At 43.9% G+C, this 17,103-nt stretch overlaps 1 protein-coding gene across 6 annotated transcripts in view; it reads right to left on the reverse strand.

The window, feature by feature from the left end:
• The window catches only part of SUCLG2 (succinate-CoA ligase GDP-forming subunit beta), a 310,821-nt gene that overhangs the window by 49,415 nt on the left and 244,303 nt on the right, over positions 1–17,103 (reverse strand). Inside the window, exon 11 of one of the 6 annotated variants that reach the window (XM_067755133.1) lies at positions 51–1,137. The exons of 3 other annotated variants lie outside the window; for them this stretch is intronic. In XM_067755133.1, coding sequence (XP_067611234.1) covers positions 1,022–1,137 — 116 coding nt within the window. In that variant the 3' untranslated portion in view covers positions 51–1,021. 2 more of the 6 variants (XM_067755134.1, XM_067755137.1) reach the window with 2 other exon arrangements.

The raw sequence follows: 17,103 nt of genomic DNA on the forward strand, positions 1-17,103 counted from the left end.
GAAAAAAAATGTTTGAGGAATAAAATGGATTAAAATAAGAAACACAGACATTAGAGTTTACAAAACAGAGGATTTTATTTGAATTTCTGTACAGATAAAAATTTACCAAAATTTAAACAAAAACCTGAATCGCATTCCCACCGTAAAAATGGACACTGCAAAAAAGCCGCATTCTCCCAATTACATTTTCCCAGGTGGTAGATTCTGAGGGAAAATGGGAGGGGAGAGAAGACAGAGACACTCACAGTGTAATTTAATTTTCAGTGTTGTCTCATCTTGAAATGAGCGTCAGAGATTTCCATAAGAATCAATCTTCTTCAGTTTTGATATTAAAAGGGACACTTCTACTCCAAAATCACAAATAAGGCTTCTGGCTTTATTTTTAGTGGGAGGTAAACAGCATATTCAATATTAAGGCAAATGGTAGATTACATGTATGGGGTACTGACTGCAGATCTTTCATTGTAAAATATATTTTGTAATATTTATGGATTTGCTAAACATGTTGGAGTTGGAAATTGTAAAAACTGTTGCAGTTTATAACACCTATCTGTTTCAATGTCTTAGCTGCACCTTTTGGTAATGTAGTCTTGTCTGATTTTTTTTTTTAACAGCCTGTGATTTTTTGCTTGTTTGTTTGTTTTGTTTTTTTTAATTACACAGGTCGAAATGTTCACCAAAATTGTTGTAAATGAACCAGGGCCTGATCTCACATGCACACTGGTTGGCCACAAAGACTGCTCCCCAAAGCTGGCAAAATAATGCCTACGGAGCCAGCTCACCATGACAGGGAAGTATTAGAATGCACGGCATTAATTTAATGAAGACTATAAGAGAAATCAGATTATTTAGGCTGTTTAGATATTCAAGAAAATACAGATTGGAGTTTTTTATACAGTGATTCTTGCTCCTTCCTTCTCCGTTTTTTCCCCAGTGGGATAACCATTTTCTTCACAGTGATGAGAAAACCATTACTTTTTATGGGTAAATGCACTTCTTCCAAGGGATCAGGACAAAGACATCACTTCTCAGCCACGCTGGCCACAGCTTTCTTGGCTGCATCCTCCAGGTCGGCGGCCGAAGTAATGGGGAGTCCGCTGTTACTGAGAATGTTCTGGGCCTCATGGACATTGGTTCCTGGAAGGGGGTGGGGGGATGGTGTACAGTCACTGAGATGGAACTGGAGGTGGTGCCCCAGGAAGTTTCGTACAATCTGAAATCATGGGATGCCCGAGTCTCCTAACACCATTTAATTACAACTCAGTTCAGCTTTTTACGATCCAGATCTGGCTATTTAGATATATCCAGATGACAAACTTATTTTTTTCTTCTTTTCACCTCAAATGCCTGGCATTAAAAAAGATACTGCCTGTATTTTCTCTGGCATTAAAAAAATGGAAATATGAGGTTCTTAGAAGACTGTGAACAAAGAAAGATTAACACCACCTTGTTCAACTAGTTTGAAAGAGGAAAATATTCTGAAGTGGATTTATCCCTTGATTGAATAGTCTGAATACGGAGTCTAAAGAAAAAGTTATGTACAAAAAATGAGCAAGAGAATGGTAAAGCAAGGCATTGGGACGGTATGGAGTACTGGCAGTAACACGTGAGGATGCTCAGGACTGATCTCTCTGTGGTCTTTCACCAGGAAGTAAATTAAATTCAGGTTCTAATCAATGTCATTGACGGGAAAGATGATGTGACAAGATCTGTAGCAAGTGATGGTCCAGCTAGAAAAAAAGATGAAAGATAGGACTTGCAAGAGGCTAATGGACATTCTTTATTGATAGAAGCTGAAATTTCTGCTGATAATCCACACTCAAGTGGACTTAATGTGGTTCTGGCCCATTCCAGAAGTCTTTCATCTTAATGATCTCTTAAAACGAAGGGTCTGAGTTGTGACCCAATCTGAGATCTGAAGTTCAGAGAATCTGCCCACCTAAGGCCATGAATCCACTGCTTGGAGACAATGACAGTATTCAATGTGTCCATCTATGCTTCTTCCTCACTCTATATAACAAAAAGGTCAGATGCCATGAAAATGAACATTGTAGCCTCTGATGATGTCTCTTGGCCATTCCTTGTGGATCTGTAGCATTTGCGGGCCAAGCTACCCTACCCAAATGTGTTCTTCGATGACTATTTAACATGCGAAATGCTCTTCTCTTCTTTCAGTGTGAACAAGCCCCTGGGAGAAATGTGATAAAATTTAAGTGTCTTAATGAAACATCTCATCTTACGTCATCTCCCATGCTTTCATCTAGTTAGCAAGACAGAGCCTCTTTATAAACAAAGACCTTGAAATATAGGCCTTGGAGGACCTCAGAGTGTAAATTAAAAGGAGGTGCTCGGTCAGCATGTTTCATACAAAAAGGCAAAGGCCAAGTTAAGGAGGAGCAGATGAGCTGAGAAGGTGGTGCAGTGTTGATTTTCCCGGGACCCTGGGTCCACCAGAGCCATGGTGAAGGGGACACTGGGCACTGTGTCTTCGGGTCAAGGCTGACTCACTGCAACTTTACACAGGAATCTGACCAATGGCCTCTAGGGCAAGCAAGAACTTGAAAGGTAGGGAAGTTGTTACCTAAAATTCCCAGCCACCGATCCTGGCTGGCCACTCTATTAGTTGCATAATTTTGGGTAAATCATTTAACTCCTTTGTGCCTCAACTTCTTTATCTCCAGACATAACATTGTGATCATCTTCCTCATAACTAGTACTGATTAAGCACTTGCATACCAGTGCAATGCTAATCTTGCACACCAGATATAATGCTAAGTGACTTACATGGGGCATATGAAAACTTTACAATGACTATGAATAAATCCCATTGTCCCTGTTTCACAGATGAGATAACTGAGGCACAGAGAGGTTCATAGGGGAACTTCTCCATAGTCACACAGGTTGTAAGAGGCAGAGATGGTACTTGAATCCTGCTCTCTTTAATTATGTTCTAACGACATGCTGGTCTGTTTCCCTGTCTTTAAAATGAGGTAATAATGCTGGTAGCACAGCTTGCCATGAGAAGCAAATGAAATAATACACGTGAAAGCATTTTGTAAAAGGCAAAGTCTCTGTGGGAGTCATGGCTGGCTGTCTTCCAAAGATCCATGCTCCTCTGCTACGGGGGGGAGAGCTGCTGCTGGGAAGTGGCTGCCCAAACAGGAACTGCGTTTCCCGGGTCCCCTCGCAGACGGGAGGCTCATGTGACTGAGTTCTGGCCAATACACTGTGAGCAGAAATGAAAAACATGCCCATAACATCTCCACTGGTACTCTCTATATTCTCTCTCTCTTGGTTTTCCTTGTCTGTCTTCTGGAATGCTGTCAGCTAAGACAACCTTGGAAGACACTTTTTTCAGATGACAACGACTCCCTCAGCCCGGATGCTTGAGTAACCCTGTAGAGCAGAGCACCTGGCTCACTCACTGTCTCCGACTTTATATGAATGAGAAAGAAACTTCTAGTATGTTGCCTCTGACATTTCAGCACATACATGTTGTTACGGGAGTGAGCATTACTTTAACTAACATACTACTTTGTAAGGGTGGGAGGCAGCTTCTAAAATGGCTCTCAAATGATTGATCCCAACTTCTTGGTGCTCACGCCCCTTGAGTGTGGGCTGGAACCAGTGACCTGCCTCTAATGAACAAGAATATAGCAAAAGTAATGGAAGGTCACTTCTGAGACGAAGTCCACTTTCTGTGTGTTCACTCTGACGAAGCCAACTTCCACGTTGTGGGCGATGGGCTGCCCTATGGAGAAGCTCACGAGGCAAGGAACTCAGGGCAGCCTCCAGCCAAAAGCCAAGGACGAACTGAGGCCTTCATTCCAACAACCCATGAGGAGCTGCATCCTGTCAACAACCATGTGAGTGGGCCTGGAGGCGACCCTCCCCAAGGCAGGCTGCGACAGGACCCCAGGCTGCAACAATGTGATTGTACTTGTGACAGACCTTGAGTCAGAGGACCCATCTAAGCCGGCCCTGGATTCCCCACCACAGAAACTTCGAGATGATCAATGTTCCTTAGGTTAATCAGCTAAATTTCGGGGCAATTTGTTTTACACTGGTACTTAACTAATGCAGATGTAAAGATTTATTATTATTATTATTTTTTTGCAGTACACGGGCCTCTCACGGCTGTGGCCTCTTCCGTTGTGGAGCACAGGCTCCGGATGCGCAGGCTCAGCGGCCATGGCTCACGGGCCCAGCAGCTCCGCGGCATGTGGGATCCTCCCGGACCAGGGCATGAACCCGTGTCCCCTGCATCGGCAGGCGGACTCTCAACCACTGCGCCACCAGGGAAGCCCAAAGATTTATGATTTCATTAAGAACAACCTCAGTGTGCATTTTGATTCATTTGGTAAAGTTTCAGCCAAGGTCCCAGAGGTTGAAAAGTAGGACAGAGGATCACACTGTGGGAGGTGTTGGGTAGCAAGCTAAGGGATTCCAACATTAACCTGTAGGCAGCGCTTTCATGGAGTAGTGACGCAGCGTGAATCAAAGCCCTGACAGACACAGAATCGAATCAGTCTTTGCACCAGGAGGTCAATGCAAGTTAAATATGGAAATGTTCATCTCCTTCAACAGAGACATGGACTAGAACTCACTCTCCACCTGGCCTCCAACCTGCCAGGGAACAAATCTACGTTAAGATACAAAAGGCTCTTCTCCCTCTTCCTTTCTCAATACACAGCTCCCAAGATCCCCATGCATTGCCCCAAGAGGCAGTCTCATCTGCCTGAACATTCCTCACCTTCTAATCTATCTTTCCTCCACGTGATTCCTCCCGTGGGTACAGGTCTCACCCATGCCTGCCAAGCTCTGTCTAACTGGACTGAATTAGCTGTGCTAGTAGTAGCCATAATAATAATAAAGGCAATAATAGCAGCTATCACTTAGCATGGGTCACACACTGTTCTGGGGTTCTAAGTACACTAGCTCCTTTGTTCCTCAGTAGCAACCCTGAGATAGCTTCTATTATTATCTTCCTTTTACAGAGGAGAGGACTGAGGCACAGATAAGTTAAAGGCTCGTCTAGCGAGCATGGCTAGTAATAGTTAGGAAGCAGTGCAATGGGCATTCAACAATGCTTGAAACATCCACGCTATACTTGAATAAGTCCTTCTTATGATTTTGTAAATATGTGTCATCATCATCGTCATAACAACAATAAAAAAAATCTCTGATTTACAAAGTCCTCCCACATTACTCTATTTGACCCTTACAAGGACTCTGTGAGGTCGATGTTTCTAAATGAACTTGTGAGTTCGGTGTTTATAAATCAGTTCTTTTTTTTTTTTTTAAGCCAAGAGCAGTGAGGCTTAGTTACTGATTGGCAGGATTTGGTTTCAAAATCCTTTGCTTTTCAGACGCTATTTTGATTTCCTGGTGACTCCTGTTTGACATTTAAAACACACAGCACTTTCCTATGCATGAGATCATCTGAACCTCAATGAGGCTATAAGCTATTTAAGAACAAGGAACACATACAACTAGGATGTCTCCTCTTTCCAATCTCCCCTTCTGGCTAAACCTTCCATCCCCACTGTCCCCTGCTCTATGAGGGACCACGGGGTATTCTCTGTCCCAAGGCGGACCTCGATTGTTCCCAAGACACTGACTGCACCTCATCCAAGGGTGGTCCAAACACAGACCATGGTCATTAGCTTGTCCAATTAGATTTGCTCTCCAGAGAATCTCAATGAGTAGTTTCCATGAAATAGAAAGTAGTAGCATGAAAAGGACTTACCAGTCACAAGTAAGCAGGTAAGAGAAAGGCTGTGCAAATACTCAGAGGGTGAAAAAGTCAAGCGAAGAGACAAGTGCTGGAATGATGCTCCTGAGGTCTGCCGCCAAGTCAGGCCCTCCTCTTCCTGAGGGCCAACTTTATTACGGTTCCTGCCCACTGAAAGAACTGTTTGCTCATGTTTAGCTGAGCTCCTTTCCATGTGTATGGTTGAAATAAGCTCCTGCTCACTTTTTGGGGGGAGGGATAAATGGATTGATATAACCAACTAGCCAGTTCCTTAATTAATCCCCTCTTCAGCACCCAACGTAGCACCAGATATTCCCAAGGGGGAAAATGACTGACAAAGAAGTCTGTGAACCCACAGACAAGCTGCGGCTTTGGCCTGCTGTGCCCTCCAACCGGAGCTCTGTTGCCCTCTCTGCTGGGCAGACACCGTATGTCCATGGGCTACCTGCTTAAATGACATTTCTTTGGGGATGCCTTCTTGTCACTACATCCCAACCCCCAACCCAGAGTAGGGGACTGTAAAATGAGCTTCTAGAATACTCTGTACGTCTAAAATCACAGCACTATTTGGACTGCTCATTGATGTTGCTCTTGTCCCCATGAAGCACACACTTCACGAGGGCTGCCACTTGGTCAGCCTTGCTCACCACGTACCTCCAGGCTCAGCACAGTATCCCACACGCAGGATGTGTCTGTAGATGGACTGAAAAACTACAGATGGGCTCATCCATACAAAGTGTGCTCGAGGCGGCAGGAAGTGTGGGTGAGTCCTCCTCTGACCACCTTGCTGACCCAACACCCCCAAATAACACTTTTTCAGGAGGTTGAAATCAAAACCCCAAATGGTCTGAGAGAAAATGAGGAGGGTTGCTCCTGAGCTTTCTCTGAGTTCTCAGGGGCTTCACCTCTTTCTCTAAGAAGGTCCGTGTATTAACTGGCTGTACTGAGTGCCCTTGAGGGAGGACTCCAAGCTGCTGCCACTGCTGGCCGCCCAGGTACAAGAGGCTGCCGTGCTCAAGGTTAACAACTAGCCAGCGGGGCCAGGGTAAGAGAGGGTGGGGCAGCGCCGCACAAACACACGGCCCTTCTCTCCCTCCAGCTACTCCTGCAGGGCCATATCAAAATGCCTAATCGCTTCATCATTCCAGGATCCACTAAAGTGAATTTTAATTATACTTGCAGTTACACTTTAGTTACAGCCTTAATTATTAAGCACACACTAGGCATGCTCAGAACCAAGCAGTTTTGGAAGAGAACCTCGCCGTGAAATATAAAGCTCGGGCACAGGAGTATGAGGAGGAAGGGGGCACGTACAGATGGGCCTTGGTGAGATGCAAATCTGTCACGTGAGGTGTGTGTGTGGGGGTGTCAGAAACAGAGGCAAGAAAGAGAGAAGCACACACAGACAGAGACCAGATGAGACAGAAGGCATGGCAGAGCCTGAGGCAAGAGAGTCGAAAAGAAAGAAACAGAAAGAGAGGCAGGAGAGAGACACACAGAGAGACAGAGAGGGAGAAAGGGAAAGAGACAAAAAAAAAAAAAGAGAGAGAGAGAGAGAGGCAGAAGGGATGAAAGAGGAGACTAGAGACGGAGACAACTAAGAGAATGAGAGACAAAGAGTCAAACAGAGAGTGAGGGGAAAACAAGTGAGGTTGCCAAGTCCCTTCTGCAGCAGCCCTACCCTGACCCTGCCAGCATCTCCCTTCCAGCACCCTGACTGGTTTCTGCTCGGCCAGCAGGGCTAGGGACAGGCCAGGGAGAAGCAAAGCCAGGGCAGGCCCTGCTGCCCACGGACCCTGCCTTGGAGAGGAATTACAAGTCGCTTCCTGGTTCCTGTTGAGAGAGCAGCTGGAAGGGGAAGAGGGGATGCACAGAGAAGAGGGTTAGAAAGAAAAACAGCAGTCACGGAAATGAGGTCATTGGAAAAGAAAAGAGGAACAGAGGGAGCCTTGCTGGTTTGCAGATTCCTTTTGTTAATGATATTATGTGAGCATTTCAGGTTAGTTTCTTCTTGATTCACCAAGTGACTGACATCTCCCATTCCCTCCCCAGTTTTTATTTCTAAATAGAAACCATCATAGCTGCTTTAAACTGTGACACAGAATCAAGAGTTCCAAACAGACTGTTTATGCCTGTGCACCCAATTACAAAGGAAATTGATCTCTTCCCCACATTTAAATTGTGCTGCTGACATGCTCTAATATTTATTAAACGCTGCATTGCTTTTTAACGAGGCTGCAGGACAACACTTTTAATAACCACCTATACAGTTAACTGATCAACTCATGCTGGTCGAACTTTAGGCATTTCTTCATATCTGCCTGTTGAAAGCCACTCAGCTAAATCATTACCTACCAACTGCATGCCTTAAAAACAGCAATATATAGAGAGTCGAAGGGGACAGATTTTAAAATGAAATCTTGCTCTATTGGTAGAGGATATTATAAAAAGAACAACAATAATTATTAAAATCTTTAAAAAATCTCCACCTCTTCTGCATGATTTACCACTGACTTCCTGCCACTGGGTGGAGTGAAAGAGCTGTATACGGAGATGCCAGGTTAATTTATCAAAATTTGTTCTTTGCTTTCATTACGTGAAGAGAAGACAACAGTAGTGGATACAAATTACAGGGCTTTGTTCAAAAGGTGCAGCCCCTCCCTGCCACTCAGGCCAGCTTTTTATTACAGGGCTGTGAAGAAAATCACTCTCTAGTCAAAGGGTGCAGAAGCTGTCTTTTTAAAAGTATTATATTAATAGGAATTCAGCTTTTTAAAAAAGAATACAATAGTTAGCACTTATTCAGTATATACTAGGTATAATAAATGTTTTTTGGACAAGTGACTAAAGGGGCTCACAAGTATCCTATCAGTTGAATCTTCACAGCAACCCTAAAGTTGACATCATTTTTATCCCCACTTTACAGATGAGGTGACTGAGGCACTGGGAGGCTTAGGAACTTGCCCAACATCCCCCAGGAAATCACAGGCTGAACCAGGACTAGAACCCAGGTTTGTCTGACTGTAAAACCACATGACAACCACACAGCCTTGGCCTTTTAGTGCTAGAAGGAATCCCAGGGCTCCTTTAGGATAAGTCTCTTGTTCTCACTGGAGGAAACTGAGGTCCAGACATGTGAGATAATTTGTTCAGTCTAACAACCAGTGAGCCGTGACATACCTGACACAGCACTGGAGGGCTGGTGCTGTCAGGGCTAGCAAACCATGGCGTGGGGGACAAACCCAGCCTGCTGCCTCTTTCTGTACCACCTGGCAACTAAGAATAGTTTTTACATTTTTTAAACAGTTGGGGAAAAAATCAGAATAATATTTTGTGATATATGAAAATTACATGAAATTCAAATTTCAGGGTCCATAAATAAAGTTTCAGTGGAACACAGCCAAAGTGATTCATTTACAGATTGTCGACGGCTGCTTTTGCGCTACAGTGGCAGAGCTGAGGACTTGTGACAGAAACAGCATGGCTCATAAATCCTGAAATATTTCGACCTCTGCTTTGAGTAATTGAGTCTTTTTTTCCCTCCCCCTGGGATAGGAGAGGTCAGTGGAAGCAAACCAAATTCTATAAAGCAGCAGATTCCTCCTCAAATGTTCACGGTCCCTGTGCCCTTGATCCTCCTCCATTATTCTTTCAAGTGACAATCAGACAGAGGAGGTCCATTTTCTTGGTGACACGTAAATTTAGAAAGCTTATCACATCTCTTGTGTCTTGTTATTATACTGTCGGAAATGGAATAATTCATTGAGGATGAGAGGCAAAGCTCCTGCTGCATCAGTGGCCCTCATTCATCTGAGATGATGGGCATCTTACATCTAGCACCTTGCAGGCAGCCAGCGGAGTCCATCCATATGGAATCAGTCGAGTGTGGACAAGAGCTCAGATAAAAATGACAGCTGACATTTATTGAGTCAGGGATCATTCTAGGTTATTTTAAAACTAATCTGCTCCTTACAATAACCCTGTGAGGCTGTCATATTTTTATTCCCATTGCACAGATGAGGAAGCTGAGATTTAAACTTTGCTCTGTTACCAACTAGCTGAGCAACCTGGGAAAGTTACTGCAGCTGGATGAGTATCTTACTGAAATACCTTGTATCACGTTTTATAAAAATTGAAGATAGCAGAAGATAGCCTGTGGGGCTGTATCATGCACACCTACTTGCCTCAATGATTTCTTCTCCCTTGGTAAGAAAACACCGAATGCCCAGGGTGTGAGTGTGACAGGCATTCCTATGATGACAGCAGGCAGTGGCAGGAAGCGGAATGCCAGGTTTTTTACATTTCCATGAATGGTGTGTATGCGTTTATGATCACACAAGCAGGTTTAGGATCAAGTCTGACATATAATTGTTGAGGGCTTATGACAGGTACCTATGCTCTTGCTTTCAACTACATGAACTCTCAAAAAAGTAACACAGATATTAATGCAAACCAAAGGTACAGGAGCCTTAATGTTAAACTAAAATGGGAGGAACCCTCTGGCAAGTAGGACACTTTATAGTTCTGCACCTGCTGGGATAGGACTGTTCTTGTAAAGAAGGAACATTCCTACATACGCCCTTATCTATCTGCATGTGGACTTCCCTTTCACACCTTCCTTGAGTCTACCTCATGGCTTTCAATCCATGCATTGATATATTCTAATTTAAGGTGACTGCAGGAATTTTCACAGGTAATTTCGGTGGTGTGAGACTTCTGTCTGAAACACTGGCTTTGGAACTCCACTGCTGCCTAAGAAGTGACGTGACTATATCACTGCGTAGGCTCTGAATGTATCTGGGAGAAATATTTTCCTGAGTAGACGTCATTGCTAATATTTTCCTGAGAAGAAGTTAGATTTGGAGAGCTTAATATTGCCTGTCAAATGCTTTGTTGGCTCCTAACGACATCTTTCAGAGCTGAGGATGGAGGGAGATTTAGACACTGGTACCACGGGAAGTTTCCAGAGTTCTAGACCTTCTAGTTCTAGATCTTGGTCTCTTCTCTACACCAGGCAACAAATGATGTCCCACTGTTTGCTTTCGTAAAATAAGATTTACTGTGGCACCACCACGCCCATTCCTTTCTGTACTGTCTACGCTGCTTTGGCACCACGACGGCAGAGCTGAGTTACTGCGACAGGGAATACATGGCTCACAAAGCCTAAAATCTGGCCGTTTACAGAAAAAGTCTGCAGACCTTTCTGCTGCACCATCCAAATGTGTGGCCCTGTGGTCCAGCCTCATTTGGTGCTTCTCCAGCTTGAAGCTGCCACTTCCTACTTCTGAAGCAGGGGCAGTTGTATTTCTAGGGAAGGAAGTCCCACCTATGCTCTCTTTGAATCAACAATGGCCACTAGCTTGGCTCAAGGGCCCTCACTCTCCTTACCCACATCAGTAACGATCAGAGAACTCTTTTCTGCTGAGCTGGGATATAGTCTCAGAATCTTTCTTGGCACAGACTGCAGGCAGCCACTGCTAATAAAGAGAAGGTGGCGTGAGATGAAAGCTATCTGTCTTCCCTGTTCTAAAACATTCCATGAGAAAGTGAGTCTCTCTGCTTAGGTAACTCTGCCTCCAGACAGCCTCAAGGTGGCGCTCTCTGGGAGCGGCTTATTACACCTGTCACCTGTAAAACAGCACGGACTGAACCTGCTTCAGTCTCTTCCCTGAGAGCAATGTTTCTCTCTCTCTTTCTCACTGATGGCTGATCAAATATGACTTTCAAGGGTTACATAAGGAAACTGAGGCATGAAGAAAGGAACTGACTGGTCACAGAGAAAATACTCAGGGAGCAGATGGTGGTATTGTGAGGCCATAAGCAGGATGCAGGATATGCCAGTCCCCATACCTGCCATGTTCCTTGTTAAAGTGCTCCACCCCCGGCTTCCGCTCAGGAAATCAACTTTGGGCTCTTGTTTTTGAAGAGATGTCCATTACCTAGACTGGGGTGGGCACCTGACCAAAAGGCAGCCCACTACTAAGGTGACTAATGACCTGCAATGTACCTGAGGGGGCGTTTCCTTCCCTGCGGAGGGGCAGTCATTGGCATAATATGCCTTGTCTCTTCTTCGACTCTCATTGGCTCCATGGTGGCAGCGGAGAGCCTTATCCGGCTGAACTATACGAAAGGAGGAAGTCAGCATGTGCAGCCCAGCCCCTCCCTCTGCCTTTCCTTTGACACGCTGCTCACAGTGAGCCCAGGTCATCCTCTGCCCCGCGGTGAGAGACCTGCCCAAGGCCAGCAGTGCCCATGAATGGCTGTGGAGAGCTGCCTAATTCTGGGGTTCAGAGTAAGAAAGCTCACCGTTAATAATATAGCAAGGTACCTCCTTCAACTTCTTTGTTAGTAACGAAGGTGATATTTTGGTTTCCTTAGTCTTTTTTCCTATTTCTCACCAGGATCATAACCCAGATGGGAAAGAATCTGTTGGGTCCCCTCAAAGACCCCAACAACACGGCCTAGTTGGATGGGCTGTAGACAACAGGGGGGATGGTTATTACATAAGCTTAAAAGATGGATGACCTGTGCGATCTGCACTTCTAGGGAACACAGAGGGAGCAGGCTGGCCTTAGCGAGAGGCTGAGGGGGTAGAGTCACCAGGAAAGAACAAGAGGGAGTGAGAAGGTTTGAGTAGGGGGCTTTCCAGGTGCAATTCCATTAAAGCCTTATACTAAACCTCCTTTTTATTAAGGTGGTCGGAGAATCAAGTCATTACATCCACAAAAATAAAACAAAAACAAAACACTGCATAGCACAGAGGCCATCTTCCTCAAAGGAGCCCTAGTCCTGTAATTACACTGACTACTTCCTTCAGGTGCAGTAGGCTTTTTCTTGCGCAAGGCAGCAGATGTCCAACACGATATAAATTTCAGTTAGTCACGTGAACTACCTAGGGGTAAAATGAAAACTCAAATTGCCAAATATAGTAGCTTCTTTGTCTGGAAACTTAAATATTAGATCTCAGAAAACTTTAACTAGTCTAATAGTTTAGATAGGTCCTGGGAGACGCGGTCTAAGGTTTAAGTGTGATGAAGTTTAAGCATTCATAAGTGTTTATCGATTTTGAAAATAAGAGGATTTAAGGCTCGATGACAGAAAAGAATTGTCTCCAATGTCACTGTCTCCAATGACACAGGGAGAAGATGCTAGTGATTAAAAGGAGGAGAGGAGATAGATGTCAACGTGAAGTGAAATTTGTCCCAGTAAATAATCACCCACAGCAGACAGTGGAGGAGGGAGGAGATGAAGAGAGGTGAGTGGACACTGGCAAGGCAGAAAGGCAGGTGAGGAACTGGGTGTGTAGAAAATGGGGAGAGTGGGAACAGAGGAAAAATGGGAATCACACAGAGAGAGGAGAAAGAACCCTCCTCCAGGAGCCACGCTCCCAATGACAGCCGCATCAGAACTGAAACATGGACAGAAGGGAAGATGTGCTTGGTGAGGCTGGGGTGCAGGCGGGGACCAGGTCCATCTCATCTTGCAGGGAGCAGGAACTGAGAAAGGAAGAGAAGATGAAAACTCGGTACAGAGCACAGCTGGAAAATGTGCAAAAAGGCCAAGAGGCCGGGGTGTTATCAGACGCAGAGCCAGACACCGGCCCTGCTGGGCATCTGCCCTCACTGCCCAGGATGGTGCCACCACTCAGCTGGGGGTCCCTTAGTCTCTGCTGACTCAGTGTAAAGCAGCAAGCCTAGGGCTCAAACATTCTGAATGAAAACTTTCCCAAGCTAGTCGGTCACAGGCAGTCTGCCAAGGGTCACTTTCTGATGGGAGTCAGAAGGATAATCTCCTCTCTGGGTCTCACACCCTAGCATAACTGAAGCCTTGCCGAATGGACGGCTGCCAAGTAGACAGACACAGCTGAAAGCTCGGTGGCTGTCTCTTAACGCTTGAATGCTCGGGGTTTCTCTTCCCCTCAAGCAGACCAAACCATCACACAGCAGTTTCCCTGTGTCCATGCTAAGGACACTTGATTTGCATTCCTCTGGCTGTGGCTCCAATCTGTCAGTATTTCAGGAAGCAAGTATAAAGAAGTGTCCACGGGCTTCCCCGGTGGCACAGTGGTTGAGAGTCCGCCTGCCGATGCAGGGGACACAGGTTCGTGCCCCGGTCCAGGAGGATTCCACATGCCGCGGGGCGGCTGGGCCCATGAGCCATGGCCGCTGAGCCTGCGCGTCCGGAGCCTGTGCTCCGCAACGGGAGAGGCCACAGCAGTGAGAGGCCCGCGTACCGCAAAAAAAAAAAAAAAAAAAAAAAGTGTCCACGGAGAACAGGTGCTGGTGCCTTATCAAGAAAGTAAGAGAAACAGAAGACAAAGTTTCTGACTTAGGGTTGTTTACGTTCTCAACTTCAGAGAGTTTAGGGACAGTAGAAAGATTGGAAAGGATAAGGAGGGAGACCACAAGGGATTTCTGTTTCTAAAGACATCTGGAAAAAGAGAAGCAAAATGTTTATGTTGCTGAAACAAAATTTTGGTATTGGGTGGAAAAATCAAATTAAGAAGATCTGGCTAAGAGAAACAGGATCCAATCCGCAGATTATCTAGACTCATTATTATTTCCTTATGAGCTTAACTTGGAATCATAATGAACACCTGAGAGAAAAGCAAATTCCTCTTCAGGCATATTTGAGACACAGAAGTTAGCTGCAGATTGAAGTGGGACAGCAAGAAGGGAAAATGAATTCTAAAAAAGAAAAGTTCTCTTAAGGTTTTGGCAGATTCTGATCCAGAACCATAAAAATGCCCATATGAAATCCAAAGCTTTGGCTAAAACACATCTGCACACTGAATACACCAAGTTGTCAATAAATGCCTGTACATTTCTCAACAGTATCAGGGGTTGGGCTGAATTAACCATCTAGGTAATTTCTGTGCCAAGTATGAATACATTTCAAAAAGGAAAGAAAAATTAAACTCATTTCATTTTATTTGTTCTTCATTCTAGGAACAACTGTCTACAAAAGCTAAACTCCCCCACCCCGCCCCCAAAAAGTGTGCTTCTTCAATTTACCCAGGAGTCTTTTGAATAAAAATAATCCTGTGTCTCAGCTGGTAAATTCTATTCTGATAAGGCAAGTAAATACATGTAATTATAAAGTTACAGTTCTCAAAGAGGAGAGTAATCCTTCCCTTATCCACTGGTAAAACAGCTTATAATTATTATACAGCTGATAACAAAGATTTGTCCACAAAATCCCACTAAATCAACAAGCCTGATTTGATTGATTAAAACTTCTAACATCAGGACATTTCTAATAGACCGTGTGCAGCAATAGAGTCTTTAAAATGTGGGCCACAAATTGGTGAGACTGATGGCAAGGAACTTGGCTCTTCTGAATGGCCACATTACAGCCAAGAGAGGCCACCTGCTTTATTTATAGGAAACAGATACTAAACTAGTAACAAATCACAGTATTGGGCTTTTGAAATACTTGTTATCTTGGTCACTAAAAATCTCACATTTATTCAGACTATACAGCCATGTGTCAGATTATCAAAAACTTAGAAAGCAGCTAATAGATCTTAGCAATAGTAATTATTTATTATTAATTCAGACTCAGGTAAGGTTTTTATCCCACACTTAGTTTTTACGTGTCACTCAGTTTTTCATAGATGCTGGGTTGGTGGACACCCCTGCTCACCTCTGCTAACTTTTACTAGCTAGGCAATAGTGGGTGTTCTGGGAATGTGAACCAATTTTAATATTAATAGAAATGAAGTTAATTTTGAAGTTTATTGGCTAAAACAAAGTATAGTGTCAAGTTAAACACAAACTATCACTAGAATTGTTCAAAATATTCCTGCTTCTTTGTATCACTTTGTCTTTCTCTGTCACCACCGACAATGAAGAGTTTGCTCTGTTTAGAAAAACAGAGGGAACTAAATCATACTCTAAGGTTGGGTAAACTATAATTGAATGAAGAGAGATTTGTGAGAGGAGCAGAATTTATGCTCTGACCCAGAGGAAAGCAAATGAAAAATTTACATTGAGTCTAAGAGAAATTCCTCAGAGAGCCCTGTAGTTAGCAACTTTTTCCCCACGGGAAGCACTAAGAACAAGACTTTCTGTGACAGGACATTTTGGGTTTTGACTGGTTTCTCATTTTAACTGAGCTGTACTGCAGGGGAACAATTTCCAATGCAGTGAGTCTGGAGTGTGGTTTACTGGGCCCTTCAAAATGAGGGTGACATCCATTTGTCTGTCATACTTCTCTTTGGATCTTCCCCTGTATTCCCACATCTCTGCCTCCACACAGATTCCATCTGATGTTATAGCTTCATCTCAAACAAAGCATGACTAGGTCCTAGTGTCATCCTCTCCCAGTCGCTCTATATAGTTTCCACCTTTGACTTTCCCAAATCCATCAACTGTGCCATCCTCCTCCTGGTCATAGATTTAAACCATAGCTCCCCACTTTGTCTCATCTCTTTTTCTATCTCTGCTCTTGTTCCTACTCACTTTTACCTCTATGCGGCAAATCTGCTTGGGTTTTAGGTTCTACCTAATACTGTAGATTCTGGCTACTAACTTGATTGCCCGACTCAGTTCTTTTCACCCATAACATGTTGCTGCAAAACCGTTACTTTCTGCAGGACAGCCTCCTGATCTCCTCAGGTCCTGGCTTGCAGTCTTTGCCACTGTTATGATCCCAGTACCAAGTTCCAAATATGGAACAGATCTGATGACTTGCTTCTGATCCTTTACTAAATTTCCTCCTTCTTCCTTTTTTCCAATGATTCAAATCTTACTTATTTCCATGTTCAGCTTGGAAATTCTCCTTTTATAATATTTCGCTGCTAACTCACATCTGTAAATGTACTATAATTATAGATGTCAATATTGAGTAAGCTTTAAAAAAGGGTATGCCATATTCAATATCCTGTGATAAACCATAATGGAAAAGAATACGAATAAGAATATATATACATAGTAGAAATTAACACGACATTATAAATCAACTATACTTCAATAAAATCAATTAAAAAATAAAATAAAGGGTATGCTAATAAACGTGGGCTGAGCTACCACAGGCACAACTTAAAGGACACAAATGTAGTCCCTTGGCATAAAGAGCACAGAGGTTGGTTTGTATTTAGTTTCCTTTACAGGATCTTTATGGATAATATGATCTACAAATTTCTGTATTTTGTTATCTATGATCAGAGCCAAGAGTAGAGTTAGAGCAGAATTCTTCCATTTTCCCTTGTTTATTAGGCAGGACCAATAGAATTTTGGGATAGGTCTTATCTTGGTGTGGGGCAGCCGTGTTCCCAGGAATCACACATACGGCTATTAGTGAGTGTCCCTGGTATGACCATGTTGAGCGTGAGAGCCTTGTATCTA

Source organism: Pseudorca crassidens, chromosome 10 (genome assembly GCF_039906515.1).
Source record: "Pseudorca crassidens isolate mPseCra1 chromosome 10, mPseCra1.hap1, whole genome shotgun sequence".
NCBI classification, from domain to species: domain Eukaryota; kingdom Metazoa; phylum Chordata; class Mammalia; order Artiodactyla; family Delphinidae; genus Pseudorca; species Pseudorca crassidens.